We start from the raw sequence: 18,315 nt of genomic DNA on the forward strand, positions 1-18,315 counted from the left end.
TTCGCGCAGCGCTTGTTGCGCAGATATTTTTATATAACGCTGGCGCGGTCAGAAGCAATCGTTTCGGTTAAGGTAGGTCACAGTTGAACATTGAAATACTATACGGTGCTACTGCTGTTACGCAAACGAGAATTTTTAGGTACTACGCGCACGCTGTTCCTATATTTACACAAACAAATTTACATACACGTATAAACAGTTATGTTCGGCGCTTGCAAGCACAATGCCAATTATTTCGAATCGACAGTGTGTGTCGACAAAAGTACACACTGTTGAAACAAGATACGAGGTAGAATGAGATCGGTAGAAAAAGATCCTAACGTTTCGTCTCTGGCCCCATCTATACAGCGTGTTCGGCCATCCCTTGGAAAAATTTTAATGGGAGATTCTAGAGGCCAAAATAAGACGAAAATCGAGAATATCAATTTCTTGATTGAGGCTTCATTAAAAAGTTATTCAAACATTTCAAATCGTTTTAAAAAAATTATTTTTAGTTGCAGGGGTCAATTACAATCATTTTTGGTCAATAGACATACCCTCGAAATCCTACTCACTTTCAAGAAAAAAATTCGAGTAGCTGGACAAAGTCGACAAAATTAAAAAATTTCAAATCGTTCTAGAAAAAATATTTTTGGTTGCAGGGATCAATTTCAATCATTTTTCGTGAATACACATACCCTCGAAATCCTAACCAGTTTCAAGAAAAAAATTCAAGTAGGTGGATAAAATCGACAAAATTAAAAAATTTCAAATCGTTCTAGAAAAAATATTTTTGGTTGCAGGGATCAATTATAATAATTTTTCGTGAATAGACATACCCTCGAAATCCTAACCAGTTTCAAGAAAAAAATTCGAGTAGGTGGACAAAGTCGACAAAATTAAAAAATTTCAAATCGTTCTAGAAAAAATATTTTTGGTTGCAGGGGTCAATTTCAATCATTTTTCGTGAATAGACATACCCTCGAAATCCTAACCAGTTTCGAGAAAAAAATTCGAGTAGGTGGATAAAATCGACAAAATTAAAAAATTTCAAATCATTCTAGAAAAAATATTTTTGGTTGCAGGGGTCAATTACAATCATTTTTGGTCAATAGACATACCCCCGAAATCCTACTCACTTCCAAGAAAAAAATTCAAGTATGTGGATAAAATCGACAAAATTAAAAAATTTAAAATCGTTCTAGAAAAAATATTTTTAGTTGCAGGGGTCAATTACAATCATTTTTGGTGAATAGACATAACCCCGAAATCCTGCGTACTTTCGAGAAAAAAGATTCTTCGTTATTCTTGATTTTCGTCTTATTTTGGCTTGTAGAATCTCCCATTAAAATTTTTCCCAGGGTTGGTCGAACACCTTGTTTAGTCAGTCGGTTAAAAAATATATCTCAAGATTTTTATAGTCGAGTAAATGTCGTCGAAAGATTATTCGAACGCGATACGGGTCACTCGGACTTTCTATTACGGCGTTGTCTGCGATACTTCGCCTTGGAAAGAATCTCGTACGCCTGTTGAATCTCCATGAATTTCTCCTGAGCCTGTCGCTTTTCCTCTTCAGTGCCCTTTATCTTATCGGGATGGTTGTCCCTCGAGAGGGCTCTCCAGCGAGAGGTTACTTCGGTCTGCGTAGCTGTTTGAGAAAGACCCAAAACCTGCGAAAGAACCCACCGTTGGTAGCTCCGTTTTTACAGAAGAGTACTCCGTAATTGCTACTTGTATACTTACTTTGTAAGCATTTATTTCACCCCGAGGATCGGTCAGATCCACCAGTTGCGCCCACGTCGCCCAGAAACCTTGATGCATCGTTTGGCTCCACATCGCCTCGAGACTAGCCTAAGGAAAGAGAAACTTTATCAAATATCTTACACTTTAACAGGATGTATTCCGTTATTTAAATTAACCTTAAGATCAAGCCATATAGGAGATGTCAAGAAATGCTGAATAGCTTCGGATAGTTTGATCTCTTCGCCCTCACTGTCGGTTACAACAGCGTTGAATAGCAGGTAGCTGCCGATTAAAGACAGATACAACGTGACAGCTAAGCTGAGATAAAATGCCCTTCGTACGAAGCTTTTCCTCTTTCTTGGCTTCAGTCTCCATTGCTTACTGAACGTATCGAAACTTAAGCTGGAACACGCGACCATTAGAAATACCCACATAGTGTCGTCTCCGATGTAGGGCAGAGTGGGATAAATCAAATACGCCGGGAAGAGAGCGCCCCATATGGATCCCTGTTCTCTACCGATATTCCCGACCGTCCACACACCTGATCACACACGAGCGTTCAAATTATAGAAGAACGATCGAAATAAAATATTATACGATACTAAATACCCTAACAAATAGGTCGCAGATTCACCCTGTCGGTACAAACGTTTATGGAATAAAAATCATCCGTTTAGTTTCGCAATCATATTGTTGCATCGTATGGCACAGAGGTGCTCTCGATGCGTCATCTCGTGCTCCGATTTCAAATGAAAACATAAACTAATATGTCTACGAGTAGTCCAACGAGCGATCGTTCATTCGGCTCTTCGAGTACCATTTTGCGGAAGTGTTATTTGGAAAATCGGAGCACGAGGTAACGCGTTGGAAACGCTTCGAATAGATCACCTGTTTATTCTGTGTCTTGCAACGCAACGACCATGAAGAATTTTATCAGCTAATTACCACGTCACGCGTAAGCACGCCGTTAACAATTATACAAGATAACTCGGGCAAAAATAAAACCTACCCGATGGTTTCGTGCTTGGAAAATATATGTTTTTTACCTAAAGCGATGACGAACGGCGTGAAGACCAGCAAGTGTCGAAAATTAATGCCGAATACCTCGTCCTCCGGGATGGCACTGCGGTACAATTCGGCCCACAAATACGCGACTGCCGTTTCGGCAACGAATCGCGCCGTTGCGAACGGCGGCTGAAATATCGGATGCAATTATATTATGTTGAATCATGGGCATTGCAATTATATTCTATCGTCCAACAACGTACTCGTTAATCGTTATTACCAACGATTTGAATCAGTGTACAGCCTGTTCGGCGCGTTTGACAACATTTTAAATACCTTGCGATTCTGTCGAACTTTTTGTTTGAAATCGTCGAGGAAACGAGGATCCTCGTTCGCGTCCGCCACGTACGAGGGAATCCTATAGATGTCACGTAGCCATCCAAGACCCACGTATCCGCCAAAACTGCTGAAGTATACGAATGCGTGGGCGTCCCGTCCCAGGTACACGTGGTGTGCTCCGACTAGGCCCCCGAACAGCCACAGAACGTAAGTCCAAAATATCGACTTCTTCTTCTTCGGCGATCCCCTATCCTTCCCGTCGATCTGTCCATTTCTCGAGTCCATCTTCGTTTCTATCGTTGTACTTTAATTACACGTTCTATCACACATCTGTCACTTCGGTCATCGAAACACCGGTTCGTGCAGCCGATCTATACCTTGTCCGCGATTTTTGTCGACTATAGCAGCTAAACGGCAACGTTGCACACTCGACAAGTTCTGAGAAGCCTTTGTTTTTAAGTCACGGGACTCCACTGGTATTGCCGTTTGCATCGGTCGCAGGTTGCATTCCTTAATCGTTATGACGTTCTTTCTGAATTTTCGTAAGCGCGACACCGAACACGCGTTTATTATTTGTACGATTGTTTACTGGAGCATTTTTCTTGCTCGCAAGATCACAATAATCCTGAGTGTATTTATCAGTGGCAATTGGAGAACTACCGAAGCTGGTTCCGTCACGCCGGTTCGTACCATTTGTGGTTCAACGCTCTGTCAAGTATAACGGTACCTTTACAGGACCGTAGCAACGGAACACCGTTGCTCGTGCATCCTTCGAAATATAACAATTATTGCTTGCGATGTTTTATACTTAAACAACCAGTTCGAAGTAATGGTACAGAAATATTTTTGTCGTGTTTGCGTATGTTCTGGTTGGTATATGCCATAAATTACAGTTAATATTAGCGGTTTATTCAACTTTTGGCAAAGTACGCGAAAAACGCCTTTTGCCGTATTATAACGCCAGTTATTTGTGAACATTACATATACAACGATCACGATGAAATAGTAACGCGATCATCGCAATTTAATCTGACCCTTGTCTTGTTCGCTTGAGATAGGGTCGAATAAAAAATACAATAATATTGAGAGGCTCATCATTACTTTTATCAACAGAATACGTCTTCTACGACGCACATAATAATTATTTGAAATTATTTTACACGTTATCGATTCGCTTAGATTTTGGTTACTTTGTTACGAAATCTTTATTTATATAGCGTTTCTATTATAGTACGATTACGAAATCTGATGTAATCACAATATTATTGCAATAAGTGTAGGTCGATGCATTCGACTGAACTTGACCTACAACTACGGTTGTAAAACAGGTTTCTTCTTTGAAAGCAGACGTATGTCATTGAAGCAAAAGTCCCTAGAACGAATTACTTATTCCCTATGATGTTTGCGGACTCGCATATTGAAATAACTTCCGCTTCTAACATTACAATATACATAATACCCACGAATTACGTTTGTATTGCATTCGCTATCGTTCGATCTAAATTGCATCTACGTACGAAACAAACTTGCATGATCTATGTATTATTTAGAAACCGTATTATTTCTTTCGTCGAAGTTTCGTTGGGTAATGGACATTTTTTTCTTCAAATCCTGTGTTTCGTATGGTAAAAATCAATTTTTTCGAACGTGACGTTGTTCGTAACTGCAATGAAAATATGGGAACAATCTCGATCGGTTTTCTTTCGAAGGTAACATGGCGGCGTGCACGTGTCGTCTGCAATTCTCCGTTGGAAGCGATTGTCAGACATTTAACAGCCATCGCCTCGCGGCTCTCGGACGATTCACGACGTTATCAGGGGGAACAAGGGCATTCTTTCTCGTGGAAAATGTGTGGTAATGGAAGGGCGCTGTCCGACAAAGAGGAGCCATAAAGAGTGGCGACGAACGGTGAAAAAAGAACGTCGCAGACGTCTGCGTCGCAAGGCGGCCGCCGAGCGGGAAGCGGATGCGGAACGACTGGCGGCAGCACTTGAAAGAAGCGCGGACTATTTGAATTGGCTCAAAGAGCGCGAAGTCGCGGAAACGGAAAAAGAACAGAAAGAAAAGGAGGAGCACAACGAACGAGAGAAACTTTGGTTGGACGAGGAGGTAAATATACGTTTATACGGTTTAAAAGTTTGCTAGTTTAATTTAAAAATCGGATTCGTACTGGCATTTTGCGACAGCCTGTACATATATCGCGTATCTCGCTGATTATTCAAATTTTTTATTTTCACAATCGATAGTGTACGTTCGATTGGTTATAACGTCAACCAGAGCTTTGTTGTAACCATGAAAATAATACAGATATGTGGTTACCGAAACCTGCTAATTATTATACTTTATCCGTAAGCTGGACGAACGAATTTATCGCTATCGCGCTGAATCTTTGAATAATTGCATTTTCTGTGATCGGTTTAGGTAAGGGCACAGAAGGAATGGCAAATATTGCAAGAACGAAAGCAGAAAGCCCGACAGCAGCAGTTGGAGCAGGAGATGAAAATTCGACAAGAGTTCGAGGCAAAACAGGAAGCGATTCGCAAGAAACAGGAGGAGGAGAAACGTAAGAGAGAGGAGGACATTAGAAAGCGGGAACAGTTGTTGAAGGAGATTGATGATTACATCGATAATGGGATCAAGACTCCGGAAGCTCTGCGCGAAGTCATCAACAGTCAACCTGGAAAAGAGCTTTGCCCCTTTTTCACGAAGACGGGTGCTTGCAGGTGAATAAAACATTCCCGACGCGCTCTTTTCGTTAAACGCAGGTGGAATGTAGAATTTTTAAAATTATTGTTTTTTAGATACGGCGATACCTGTTCGAGGAATCACCGAAGAGTATGTTTGAGCAAGGTGATATTGGTTCCTGGCTTTTACACGCATTTTTCCCTGGAAAAGAATTCCGCGGAGTACGACACGGACGTGGCTCTAGAATTCGAGAGTTCAGAAACGCGACAACATTTTCGCGAATTCTACAAAGACGTCGTTCCGGAACTCGAATCGTTCGGAAGAATAAAGACCCTCAAGTACTGTTGCAACACCGAGGTTCATTTGCGGGGCAATCTGTACGTCGAATACTATACCGAAAGAGAGGCGGCAAGGGCAATGAGAAAGTTGAAAGGTCGCTGGTACGCTGGCCGGCAACTGAATTGCGAGTTTGCCAACTTAAAGTCATGGAGAAGCGCCGTTTGTGGAATGGCAAAATGCCCGAAGGGAAGAGCGTGCAATTTTTTGCATACCTTTAAAAATCCGCACGACGAGTACGATATCAAAAGTCCGCCTAGATGGGCGAAACAGTCGGCTTCGTCCTCCCAGGAAGTTACCAGCAGCAGAAGAAGCGAGCACAGAAGTAAATCGAAATGGGAGGAGGGCAGCGATACCGAGGATGGGAAAAACTGGAGATGGTCCGAGTCTCCTGAGCCCGAGCCTCAGCGTACGAGGAACACAGACAAACGGCGTCGTCGTTCTGACGAAAACGTTGAGTATCGACAAAAATCCACGCGCGACAAAGCACACGATCAGTCTGCCAAAGGCAAACTTACCGAAAACATAGACACGCCGGTCAAACGTCGACGATCGAGTTCCAGAAAGCACTTCGAAGATGAAAACAAAGACGACGATGTTTTGAACGGTCGCGAGTACTCGAGAAAGTATTCCAAGAAATATCAAAGAAGAAGGGAGACGGACGACGACTACGACGAATCGAAATCGTCGAGGCATTCTTCTAGAAGATACTCGAAAACCGACGACAAAAGTTACCGTTCGAAAAGTCGTAAGTTCTCGAGTAAGTATTCGGGGAGAGAGAAAGACGGTCGTGAGAAAATTAGGCAGAAATCGAGGAGCCATCGTGATCTTTCCGAAGATTCTTCGAGGAAAAAACGTAAGAAGAACTCTGACACTTTCGATACCGAAGAAACTGACGACACGAAAGATCCACCGCGTTTCAAGTCCAACTGGGACAAAGAGAATTCTGAACAAATTAGTTCAAACGGAACGGAATCCTCCGACACGGATTCCTCGAGCGCGGCCGAAGATAAGAAGACGGAAAGATCAAGAAGATCAAAGAAACCTTCTGCAGAACAGTCAGATTACGAATGGGCCACTACGGATTCCGAAAACGAACATAAAATCAAAGAGAAACAATGAGATGGACGTTTGTTTCAATAATTTGTAGTTGTGCTTCGAAACTTGTCGCGCACAAGAAACCGATGTAATTAGTGTAATTATACGAGAACGTACGCTTTCATACCGAAGTGCATTTAACAATAAAACCATTTTTGTACTTACGATTAGTATGTTTTTTAAACATACATTGTACGACCATTGCAATCGTTTCTTTTTTAATCGCATTGTTTTTTTTATACGAACGAATGTCGCGATAAGGTCAATTAAATACAATCGAGCGATACCTACTATCTTTCATACTTCCATCCATATCTACAATTTAACTCGTTTGATGGATCTATCGCGTACTTTCCATTGCGATTAAATGACCAATTAATTGCGTAACGATATCAGGTAAATTTTTTAATTTCGATCGAACGTTAGTAGAGACGCGTTTGATATCGCGTCGAGATGTTTTAAACAATCGTACAGAAAGTTTCATGCACTGTATTTCATAAATCGCGATATATGCTAGTTGAATTTACAAATTGATCGACGCTTCTGATCGCTTCGAGGATTCGACATGATCCTTTTAAGTACTTTATTGACGTTGTGCCTTGCCTTCCACCTTGGGGATTGCGTTGGTTTCCATGGATTTCACTTTCGCGGCCTGGAAGAACCAGAGTCTTCGTTGTTCGATTCCTCGAGCATAAAAGAAGCTTGGATCAAGCAACCTCTGGATCACTTCAATCCGCGCGACAATCGCACTTGGTCAATGGTATGCGTAAAATAAAGGTATTTTGGAAAGATGGGAACGAAATTTATGTATCTTTTCATTTTATTTCGACAGCGATACTATGAAAACGATAGCCTTTTTAAAAACCGCGGACCGATTTTGATTATGATCGGAGGGGAATGGAAAATATCAACAGGCTTTTTACAGACTGGTCTGATGTACGAAATTGGACGCACTTACAACGCAACGATGTATTATACCGAGCATCGTTACTACGGAAAAAGTAGACCGACCTCGTAAGAAATTCATTTCTGACCCCGACGAACGATCTTGCTCACCTTCGCGCTAAAACATGTTATCGACTTCCGCGTTATTCTTCGTATCTCGTATCCTTGAATCTTTTTTTTTTTTTAGAGACATTTCTTCGGGAAACTTACAGTACTTGAGCGTGGACCAAGCGTTGGCCGATTTAGCATACTTTATCGAATCTAAAAAGAAAGAGAAAAGATTCCAGAATAGTAAAGTCTTCGTCTTTGGAGGGTCTTACGCTGGAAGTATGGCAACTTGGGTTAGACTGAAGTACCCTCATCTCGTTCAGGTATTTCTCTTTAATTTTTCTTTTCTTCTTTCACGGTGGATGAATATTTCCTTGACTCATTCTACAGGGCGCGTTGGCTAGTAGCGCTCCAGTTGTTGCAAAAGCGGACTTTCGTGGTGAGCGCGACAACCTTTTACAATTTAAACTTTCATAGTACGTTTAAAAAACCGGTATTCTTTGTAGAATATTACGAAGTTGTGACCAACTCGCTTCGCAGACATAGCCAACAATGCGCGGACGACATTAAAACTGCGTTCGCCCAGGTCGAAGAATTGTTGGCGACCAAAGATGGCCCGCAGAAATTAAAATCTTACTTCAAGTAATTAACGCTCGTTTCTTTATTTCGTCGTATCGCGATCGTGTACCATACTCGCGCTATAAAACCGATAAATTTCAGTTTATGCTACGTACCAAAAGTGAACTCTACCAGCGACCTTGCACACTTCATGAACTTTTTGGCAGAGGTACGCTTTCCTACAAAGTAAAACGCGGTATCGTGTTATCGTTACGAACGTTCTGCTTAAAGACGAATGGTTTGTTATAGTAGCTCTTTATTTTCGACAGTCGTTCGCTGGTATCGTTCAATACGATAAAGTGGAGAACGGACAAACGAAAATTGCTGCTTGCTGCAAGAACATGACTGCGCCATACTTGGGTACTCCTCTCCAGAGATTGGCGCATTTAGTATCGAGAGACAGATGTTTGAACCTCAATTACCAACAATTTGTTAAATTTTACGGAAACGAAATTTGGGACTCGCAAACCGATACCAGACTGTGGTACTATCAGACGTGTACCGAATACGGTTACTATCAAACGTCCAACTCGAAGAAATCTATTTTCGGATCTCTGTTCCCATTGAGTTATTTCACGGGCATATGTACCGACTTATACGGCGATTAGTACGTATCGTAGACCTTGGTCTAGAAGAAATTGCGTTCGTTCTCTGACTCGTTATGCTATAAATTGTTCCGTTATAGTTACGATAGCAATTTCTTAAACACGAGGGTGAAAAGAACAAACATAATGTACGGAGGCGTGCGACCAGCTTTACGGAATGTAATCTTCACCAACGGAGACGTCGATCCGTGGCACGCCCTTTCGGTTCTTCGCGATGTGAACAAATTCTCGCCGGCCATACTTATCAAAGGTAATGGGTCAAGATCACGCCAAGTATTCGACATCGACATTTAATTTCTACGATCGACGTTTTGGTTCTAGGATCGTCGCATTGTCGCGATCTATACAGCGACGCAGCCACGGACGTCGAAGATCTCGTTCGTGCCAGGGCCAGGGTGCGTAAGATCATCGGCTCCTGGATCTCTTCTTAAACTTGGAACTTGATTTACTTCGAAGAAAAAGAGAAAGGCGAGATAGATGTAGAAAAATATGTATTTATTTTCATCGATAGTCTTGATAAAATTCTGTGCAACTTATGTCTATCAACACTTTGCGGACGATATTTGGATACATCGAATGCACGATACTTTTACTGCTAAAAATTTCCTTAATGACAATTCGTTCGATCAAAATAGAATGTATGCACTTATTCAATAAAGTCCATCCACAAAGGGCTAAACCGTAATTCTAATTTTTTAAATGTACTTGTAAATCTAATTGAAATCCCTCCGAATTTGAGCGACTCGTGCTTATTTATAGGCTTGCTACGTTCGAGAGTAAAATTATAATATACAAATGTGCATTTCGCTAGCTCTAATAGCCGCTCGGTTAAAGTCGTAAGTAAATATTAATAATTGGTCGAGCTGGAGAAGCAATTCCATCGACCGAGATCAAAGTTTCAGCGTGTTTTCCTCTTCGCGAATAATACCGTTCCGATTTCTCTATACCGATTACCAAACGTAACTTGCTACAAGAAGAATGATATCGAGTTTATCTCGTCGACAAGGTAAATACAGTTTACGGCTGTCGTGGTAATGTATTCCCGGTGATCGATCTCTGTTGATCAATCCACTTCGAGCTTTCTGAAGGAACCACTGATACCGTACATCGTGGAATCGCTAGAGCCAATATCCGAGCAGCCAAAACCTTGTTTCAATGCCGACACTGCCCCTTCTCGTGCCTTCTCCGAATACAACTCCAAAGACACTCTCATCTTGTCGTGACTCAGCAATACCGGTCTCATGTCCAACAACTCTTGCCTCCAAAGTGCTAAGCAAACAATTCGTTTCGCGCTATACGTACAACTACGTTTTATTCGTTTTAAAATCGCATTCCCCCTTCGCGATAACGTTATCGGAAGAATATCTATATCTGTAACTGGATATTTACCGATCATTTCTTTCATAGGCATCGTTCCGCCGTACTCCTTGGGCAGCATGTTCGTGTCCATTTTCTGATTGACAGCGTCCTCGAGGCTGGTATAGATCTTGACTCGCTTCTTTATCTTCTCAGAGATCAACGACATGCCAAAGTCGAGAGCAAATTTCACGGAAGGGTGCGTATTGATCGCGTGTACTTCCTTGTGTCGCATCGGTATAGTTCTCTAAAACAATTCATTTTTAAGGGTTCGCGAACGCGTCGAATACCGTGCAACGTCTTAAGCGTTTTCAGAGCAGTTATCAGAATGTTTAAACGTTTAAACGTGACGATTTGAGAATGAGAAACCGAGAAGCTGGGTCTACGAAAACCGGTTACGGCGTCTGGTCGTTTCGGACGCGTTACGAAACGCCGTTGCATCATTGTCCTTGAATCGAAAGCGCCGTGTGGCCGTAAGTCGTTCCCGCTCGAGTTGCCGGAAGTGGGAAAAAAGGGAAGTGCTTGTACCTCGCCGTTTTTTACGATGCGAACAGCCTCCTTCGGAGTGAAGAGCGTCAGGTGCGGGAAACTGACGCCGGCCCCGTCCGCAAAATGTACGAAACCCCGTACTTGGCTCTCCTCGTCCTCCATCAGAGTCTCGTAAGTTATCGCGTGGATTCTACACATGTCGGCATTCGTGTACTTGTGGGGATCGAAAACACCTGAAAACACGTTCCACGCGTGAAACGCGGGGATAGCAGATTTTCTAACAAATAAACATCGATCGACGAGTTGCAAAAGATATGGAAGGATCGTTGATCCGTGACTGAAATGGAGAGCGTCGCATGTAAATATTCGAGGCTGAGACAGAGGAACGGAAACCCACTAAAATTTGTCCGACAAGCCGTAAGGTATCATTTGGGTCCGAGAGAGGAAATTAACGTTTACCTGGTCTGGCGATTACAACACGGCGACCTTTCGAGTCACGTCCGGGTACGGCGAACAGATATCTGAAGCAATACAACGTAAACAGGTTACGACGATAAGGACACGTCTATTTCGTTTCGCCAGTCTTACCCCAGAGACAACAGCTCTTCCATCGTTTGCTCCGTGTGGTCTAAGTGATTGAAAGCCGGATGATAAACTTGCCGGAGAAGCAAGTACCTCTCGATGGCTTCCTCCGCCATCGGTACGTTAAACTTTTTACATCTCAAGAATCTCAGTAAAAATTGTGCGTCTGACGAACGAGAAATACATCAATGTAAAGCACCAACGACGCTTCGAGCGCGCCTATCGAACCCTTAACCGGTAGCGACTACGTTTATTTAAATATATTTTGAGAGATCGGAATACCGGTTGAGGGTTAACAGAACGCGTAATGGAGGATACTTTGCGTCCTATCTAAAAGAAACTAAACGTAATTCTCTCACCAAGGCGGCAGTTTTGTATACGTGGATTCAATTTAATCCAATTACGTATCTGTTCGAGGGCCTGGTCTCGCGTATTTTTATCCTCCCTGAGCTCCTCCTTGGCCAGAATCTGCGTTTCCTTCGAAAGGGAACATTCGTAGTTGTCTTCCTCGGTTACCCACTCGATTGCTCCCATTCTAGTTAATTTAATCCTGTCCCGGATACAAGCGGCAGGCAACTTCAATATTTGGCGATCCAAATTATCGACCGATCGAATCGTTCTAAAAGAGTATTCGACGTTTATTATTAACGCTTTTGAAACAACGCTTTTTCCCGTCGTTTTCGCCGAAACGGGGTCAAACGCGTTTCCTTGTCTTCTCGGTACGCAGCTGCCCTCGCTTCAACGAGCCGTTCAAAGTCAAGCCATGAATGAAAGCGAATACCGCGATCAGAACAGATAACTGCAAACTTTCTTTCTCCTGCCGAATCGACGATCGCAACGTTTCGTAATTCTCGCAGGTACTATTGAACCCATCGGTGATTTGATGACATAACGATTTAGTAGCTTTATGATATAATGTACGAACGCCGAGAAACATTACGTGTTCCGTGATACCAACATATGCCGTAAGTGAGTGACTCGTTTCGCAACAACTTTCTCCGGTTATGCAATCGGCTGAGTTGTGAGCTTGTGCGCCCATCTTTGTTCCTCGATTTTGTACGGCCGACTAACACGGTTCGATAAAATATTCCACCTTCCCATTAAATAACGCTTCTGGTTCGTCTTCCTATTTTAAAAACCAACCAGATTGCGAAACACCTATTAAGAAGCCGGTCTACTGATTCTTTAAAGATCGCGCTGGACAGATTGCGGTCATTTTCCTAATAAGTAACCTCTTGCTAAAAAAATTCTATGCTCTTGTTTTCAAGGATCAAAAAAGGTTGAAGGAGACTCGGTGTAAAATAACTGGAGCTCGCGTCGAGACGAGATAAATGAAACCTTGTATCGTGAGGTCATCGATGATTATTCAACGATTCTGAACTGCATAAATGTTGCGCTAGACGTTTTGCATATACAATATTATTTAATGACGCGTCATGGCTGCGTCTTTGATACACTAAAAGTGGTAAACAATGCTACTGTTGCGGATCGTGACTCTTCCTCTGTCGCAATAAATTTCATGGCAATGTTACCGATTTTACGAATCAAACATTTCGCACGCGTGACGTCAATGAACGCAGCATATACTAATCGGGTTACCGTGCAACCGGGGAAGTAAACCGCTGCAACTATCTTCCGCGTAGAAAGTGCTACTTATCGCGTTATTACTCTTGGAATTCTTTCTTTGATACCAATTACCGTTCACCCCGTAGTCGACCATGTTTTTTTTTTCATTGGAAACTATACGTCATTGGGTCACCGCATTTTCATCGAGATTTCCTTTTCGAATTTGTTGCTTTCAATTTCCCCAGATACTGATTCCAAGGACAATATTAATACGAATTAAAACACGAAACTGTTCCGATTTATGTAACCGTCTTATTTATCGGCCTTTTTACGTGTTTATTGCTTTAGGCAATATTACGAGTTGGATAAACAGTTTGGTAGAACTTACTATTTCTATTTCCATCGCAGCAACTATCGACTACTACCGTTTCTGCTTACACGGTCTATTACAACATTGCTAACTTGATTAGGGACATGTCCGGGCACACATGTTTTTTTTACCGAACAAACGTAATTCAGTGTTTTCAAGGATAACCAGGTCGGTTTAGACAGAGACATTGTTCTGTATCCTTGACACCTGAAATCGTCGACCTTCGAAGACAAGGTCGCTACGCGTTATTTGTACTTAAAATTCTCGACGAGTCGGTTCTATTGAATTTCGTCACAGATCGTGATCGGAGTAACGCAATTAGAATTTGCTACGATCTTAAAGGAGAACTACGTTTTCGAAACATTTAATAACATGAAGCACTGTTTCGATGATAAAAAAATAATAAAAAGAATATTCGAAACGTTAATTGAATGTTGGACGAAACAACGTCGAAACGCAGATTGAGATTATTCTCAAGAGCAGAATAAAAGTAAACAAGGGAAGTATAAAATATCAAAAACTTGTACGATCGTTAAAAATAAATCGATCGTCCTGGGTAACGTTTTAGAAACTTTAGCACCGTGATCGTTCTAGATTTATTTCGTCAGATTTTAATATCGACGAAAAACTCGAAAGAAGTTTATTCCTAGCGATAAAACTACAAAAATTAACATACCCGAATCGCAGTCGCGCAGTTGAACACTTGGAGGAGACTGTCTCCTCTTGACTGTCGATCGCTCTTTTATAATTTCCAGTCGCACCTTTCTTCTGGCTCCACCTCCGGTGTTCTTGCTGTTGTGTGTTCTATCGGAATCTGGGAACCCTTCAAGGGACAACTCACGCGATACCGAAACCTTTGTTAATTACATTCAATTGTCTCGGTCACGGGAAGCCAAAAGCGTCTAACGTCGCGTGTTAATTGTCTCGTGATTATGCGTCAAAGCAAAACACTAGAATGCCTCGGTTTACCTAATTCCCCGTCTTTTATAGATACGTAGACAGGTATCATCGTTCGCCTAAACGAAGCGAGACAGTGGTTAATGTCGTAACAACTTTTTCCTGCCATCTTTGGGCTTCACAGGTTTTTTCACGAAACTTTTCGAAAATTGTATGCTTCGTTCGAGGGTAAAAATCTAAATTGTTCGCGCGCGAATATGTAAAATATGCGAAATAAAGCTTGCGTACGTTACTAAAAGCTGTCATTTAATAAAATAAAGTCACTGAAATGGTACTTGAAATATCCACTTGCATAGACATCAACATCGTTAACAGCATTACTTTTTTTACTATCGTAAAACGTTGTCGGATAATATTCTATCGAGAAAATTCGTTGCACCTTTTATATAGGAAAACGGACGCTCTGATCCATTACTCATTTGCTTCAACAAAGTCAGACACTTACGTATATGAAAAGAAACTTTCGAGAAATTGCGATAAATTAAATATAAGAATGAAACGAACCGTGCAATGCGTTATTAATTATTTTTGCAAGGAAAGCTTTACAACCGAATGTAATCTATAATCTCTTTCTGGATAGTAAGTTCTATCTACGATTTTAGCTGAAAATTTTCTCTACCAGGCTACTTGAGAATATTAAGAATTCATACAAATTTTACAGCTACGAAATGTTTTCATTGTACACTAATTGGGGAAACTATTTGCATAATGACATTGACACTGATAATGTGTTTGCTATCAGTTGAGAGTAAAGTTCGAAAATAAAATTCTATGGGTACGGTACATAATACTGCATAAATTTCTAATGACTAACGCGCTGCACATAAACTGTTTCTACATTACGTCACTGATCCACGTAACAACCAATTATATGGGAAATTTCTTTTCTGCTAGATTCATTTCTGCGGTAAGTTCCACGGTATCTTATAAACATTTAGTGTTACAAACGAGGACAGGGAATGATATCTTTATTCGGTACTAGTGTCGACACAAACATAACACAACACAGTAGAACAGAACTTAGTCTTCTCCTGACATTTACCTATAAGTAAAAATAAATATTTGCAATATAAGGACGAAACAAGTACAAATACCAGACGCAGTATCTAATGGGGTGGGTTTTTACGGTTTTGCATAATAGCAATGATCATACTAGCATAAGCTCACGTAATACTTGTTTTAGTACCGTTTTCTTACGAAGCTTTGACACGCAATAGCTCGAGCAGTTACAATCGGAAAGTGAAATGCTACTATAAACGCGAGAATGTTTCGACTAGGGATGGAGAAATTACGTGCGTGAAAGGCGTTCGTCAGTAAATGCGGTTACTCGAACGAAATTGATGCAACGTTCGCACTAAATGGTTTATCTCACGAAATAAACAGAAACAATAACAAAAGTACATTTAATTTTTCTTTATTACACATGGGAGGTACCTTAATTTTAAAAGTCACAGGCATACTCCATTATACTTGTACGCTATACAAAAATAATGATATCCTCTAATCTCAGACTTTGAAACGCGATGTTGTTGAGCAATTTTAAATATAATTATAAACGATACAAACGCGATATTGTTGAGCAATTTTAAATATTATTATAAACGATACAAACGTGATAACGCTTTAGACGAGGAACTTTATGTACTACTAAAATACGTAAATGCGGTTGACGAGAATATGAAGGCTCGATTGTAACATTGGAATATTGTTGTCCACGGGTACGAAAATGTGTATAGATATAGTTTGAAACTAAATAACAGAAATTTGGGAAGCATAATACCTATACGATATTCTTATAAAGGAATGAAGGATAAAGGGACAAAAAGGAATATGTTTCTTAAAACTGAACGATTATTCTCAAATTCAGTCTCTACCAATAATCTGCGTCTTCGCATAAGCTCCTTTGCAACCGCTGCCAGAAAGTAATAAACTATGTTTAATCTCGTTAATTTGATCTTGCGATAGTTGCAAATCACTTTGCCGCGCTACGTCCATTATACACATCTCTAGTGCCTGTTCGCTTAAAGGTATATACGGAACGACAAATAAATCGATTTGTTCTTTGATAAAAGCCTTGGTAATAATATCTTTGCTTTTCGCTAAATCCACTTCCCGTTCTAAATAATCATCTACACCTTCTACGTTAAAAATGGCAAATACTGTAATGCAATTCTCTTTGTTTTTAATTAATATATCCAATAGATTAGCAAGAATATCTAAATTTTTCAGTTTTAAATTCTCTATGATCAGTAATTCGTAAGAATCGAACGAGGTTAATTTGTTTTTATCTTCCAATTTTAAATCGTACGTCAGAATTCTTTTTTTATGCGGAAAATTTTTTTTTATAATTTCGACGGTATAAGATTTTCCAACACCCGTTCCACCTATGAGACAAACGACCTTTAAATGATAAATATCCTGATTTAAAGCGTAGGTAATATCGAAAATCGCGTTCGTTTGTCCATATATTTTTTGTTGCATTTCAGTGGTAGCATTTGAGAACAGTGTAGCACGGTTGCAATATGTGTTCGTAACAGGGTTCAAAAATAATGCAATTATTCCCACGATAATTGGAGTTATACATAAACATGCTAAGTTACAGTAGCACATGTTTATTTTTTTTTTTAATGGTACTTCTCTTTTTGGTACTAACGATCTAAGGTTCTTTTTTACTTCTGAATATGAACTTTTAGTCTTTTCTTTTGTAGTATCGCATTGTTCTGACCTGGACTCAGGACAGGGCACAGACTCCTGTTTATCAATTGGATTTGTGTTTGTCGATGTAGGTTCCTTCGCAGAATTCACATTATCAATTTCCATATATTCTATTTCATTTGACCTGTCGTTTGGTGTAAGGTTTGACGATTGTATTACATTACTGGGCTTATATAATGGCCAGTTAGGGGCGTTTAAAGTATCAGAATATGGAATTGTTGCCTGCCATTCTTTTCTATATTCCTTATTCGCAGTATGCACCACCTCTGATATCTTCAATTGCCTGAAATTACAATAAAATTTAAATTATCAGAGACAAAGTTATTTTCGTCATTTCATACTTCCACACACGCATTAGATATTTACCTGGTGGTTGCATTTTTGTAAAAAATTTGTTCACAACTGTATTGTCTGATCAAGTCAGATGGATTTTCAAAATAAGATTGTTCCACGTGAATTCTACGAGAAGACGGCAATTCGGAATAGCTAACAGCTTTGGTCAATTTACAATCAGTATCCGAATCCAATAATTTCAATGTTGCAAAATGTTCTTCCATAACATCAAATATAATTCAAAATGTCGTTTACAATTCACGAGAAAAACATAACCTCAAAAATTCTATGAATTTTTCAATTTTCGTTTGTTTTTATCTTAAACTATGGGATATTTGCATAATATTTTGAATTATATGTTAAAGTCAAATAGACTTTCAAGTTTTTAACATTTAAATATTTTTAAACAACAACGTTCAACCTTAGCTGATAACAATCGTTCAAACCACCGTTAGCATTTAAAATACAATATCCCTAAAAAAAGTGGGTAAATCAATTGTATATAGATTATATATTAATGTAATATTTTATTGTTTAAATAAACAA

The 18,315-nt window shown here is 40.2% G+C and overlaps 5 protein-coding genes across 7 annotated transcripts; 2 read left to right on the forward strand and 3 right to left on the reverse strand.

Moving 5' to 3' along the window:
* Nucleotides 1–57: 57 nt before the first annotated feature.
* On the reverse strand, nt 58–3,892 carry Wus (TM2 and DnaJ domain-containing protein wurst). The gene is made up of 5 exons (XM_076767462.1): nt 3,064–3,892; nt 2,769–2,916; nt 1,899–2,263; nt 1,723–1,830; nt 58–1,649 (listed from the first exon to the last, which is right to left on the reverse strand). Exons 1-5 carry the CDS (start codon nt 3,349–3,351, stop codon nt 1,443–1,445), a joined length of 1,116 nt encoding a protein of 371 aa, XP_076623577.1. The 5' UTR covers nt 3,352–3,892; the 3' UTR covers nt 58–1,442.
* Nucleotides 3,661–7,349, forward strand: LOC143343009 (uncharacterized). 3 transcript variants are annotated; one of them, XM_076767458.1, is made up of 4 exons: nt 3,661–3,748; nt 4,776–5,175; nt 5,488–5,789; nt 5,868–7,349. In XM_076767458.1, the coding sequence occupies exons 2-4, from the start codon at nt 4,924–4,926 to the stop codon at nt 7,207–7,209; spliced, it is 1,896 nt and encodes a 631-aa protein (XP_076623573.1). In that variant the 5' UTR covers nt 3,661–3,748; nt 4,776–4,923; the 3' UTR covers nt 7,210–7,349. The 3 variants fall into 3 exon arrangements, with proteins under 3 accessions (XP_076623573.1, XP_076623572.1, XP_076623574.1); XM_076767457.1 differs by lacking the exon at nt 3,661–3,748 and adding an exon at nt 4,346–4,691; XM_076767459.1 differs by lacking the exon at nt 3,661–3,748 and adding an exon at nt 4,346–4,651.
* Nucleotides 7,350–7,469: 120 nt separating this feature from the next.
* Nucleotides 7,470–9,890, forward strand: LOC143343010 (putative serine protease K12H4.7). Its single transcript, XM_076767461.1, has 9 exons — nt 7,470–7,945; nt 8,018–8,199; nt 8,318–8,501; nt 8,569–8,617; nt 8,685–8,820; nt 8,899–8,965; nt 9,066–9,403; nt 9,482–9,651; nt 9,723–9,890. Exons 1-9 carry the CDS (start codon nt 7,751–7,753, stop codon nt 9,830–9,832), a joined length of 1,431 nt encoding a protein of 476 aa, XP_076623576.1. The 5' UTR covers nt 7,470–7,750; the 3' UTR covers nt 9,833–9,890.
* On the reverse strand, nt 9,876–14,736 carry LOC143343012 (alpha-tocopherol transfer protein-like). The gene is made up of 7 exons (XM_076767463.1): nt 14,441–14,736; nt 12,188–12,447; nt 11,835–11,994; nt 11,706–11,767; nt 11,286–11,479; nt 10,791–11,004; nt 9,876–10,670 (listed from the first exon to the last, which is right to left on the reverse strand). The coding sequence occupies exons 2-7, from the start codon at nt 12,360–12,362 to the stop codon at nt 10,465–10,467; spliced, it is 1,011 nt and encodes a 336-aa protein (XP_076623578.1). The 5' UTR covers nt 12,363–12,447; nt 14,441–14,736; the 3' UTR covers nt 9,876–10,464.
* Nucleotides 14,737–16,152: 1,416 nt separating this feature from the next.
* LOC143342571 (uncharacterized) lies at nt 16,153–18,220 on the reverse strand. The gene is made up of 2 exons (XM_076766607.1): nt 17,803–18,220; nt 16,153–17,719 (listed from the first exon to the last, which is right to left on the reverse strand). The coding sequence occupies exons 1-2, from the start codon at nt 17,991–17,993 to the stop codon at nt 16,585–16,587; spliced, it is 1,326 nt and encodes a 441-aa protein (XP_076622722.1). The 5' UTR covers nt 17,994–18,220; the 3' UTR covers nt 16,153–16,584.
* Between the last annotated feature and the right edge of the window lie 95 nt (nt 18,221–18,315).

Source organism: Colletes latitarsis, chromosome 6, assembly GCF_051014445.1.
Source record: "Colletes latitarsis isolate SP2378_abdomen chromosome 6, iyColLati1, whole genome shotgun sequence".
Taxonomy (NCBI): Eukaryota; Metazoa; Arthropoda; class Insecta; order Hymenoptera; family Colletidae; genus Colletes; species Colletes latitarsis.

Excerpts from the sequence above, each read along its gene's own strand:
- Wus (XM_076767462.1), bottom strand. The coding sequence starts at position 3,351 with ATGGACTCGAGAAATGGACAGATCGACGGGAAGGATAGGGGATCGCCG. Across the intron at positions 1,831-1,898 it reads CTATATGGCTTGATCTTAAG|GCTAGTCTCGAGGCGATGTG; the intron begins GTTAATTTAAAT and ends CTCTTTCCTTAG. Across the intron at positions 1,650-1,722 it reads GTGAAATAAATGCTTACAAA|GTTTTGGGTCTTTCTCAAAC; the intron begins GTAAGTATACAA and ends GTTCTTTCGCAG.
- LOC143343009 (XM_076767458.1), top strand. The coding sequence starts at position 4,924 with ATGGAAGGGCGCTGTCCGACAAAGAGGAGCCATAAAGAGTGGCGACGA. Across the intron at positions 5,176-5,487 it reads AACTTTGGTTGGACGAGGAG|GTAAGGGCACAGAAGGAATG; the intron begins GTAAATATACGT and ends TGATCGGTTTAG. Across the intron at positions 5,790-5,867 it reads ACGAAGACGGGTGCTTGCAG|ATACGGCGATACCTGTTCGA; the intron begins GTGAATAAAACA and ends ATTGTTTTTTAG.
- LOC143343010 (XM_076767461.1), top strand. The coding sequence starts at position 7,751 with ATGATCCTTTTAAGTACTTTATTGACGTTGTGCCTTGCCTTCCACCTT. Across the intron at positions 8,502-8,568 it reads AGTACCCTCATCTCGTTCAG|GGCGCGTTGGCTAGTAGCGC; the intron begins GTATTTCTCTTT and ends CTCATTCTACAG. Across the intron at positions 8,966-9,065 it reads TCATGAACTTTTTGGCAGAG|TCGTTCGCTGGTATCGTTCA; the intron begins GTACGCTTTCCT and ends TATTTTCGACAG.
- LOC143343012 (XM_076767463.1), bottom strand. The coding sequence starts at position 12,362 with ATGGGAGCAATCGAGTGGGTAACCGAGGAAGACAACTACGAATGTTCC. Across the intron at positions 11,005-11,285 it reads GCATCGTAAAAAACGGCGAG|AGAACTATACCGATGCGACA; the intron begins GTACAAGCACTT and ends GAATTGTTTTAG. Across the intron at positions 10,671-10,790 it reads GCCTATGAAAGAAATGATCG|CACTTTGGAGGCAAGAGTTG; the intron begins GTAAATATCCAG and ends TTGTTTGCTTAG.
- LOC143342571 (XM_076766607.1), bottom strand. The coding sequence starts at position 17,993 with ATGGAAGAACATTTTGCAACATTGAAATTATTGGATTCGGATACTGAT. Across the intron at positions 17,720-17,802 it reads TACAAAAATGCAACCACCAG|GCAATTGAAGATATCAGAGG; the intron begins GTAAATATCTAA and ends TTGTAATTTCAG.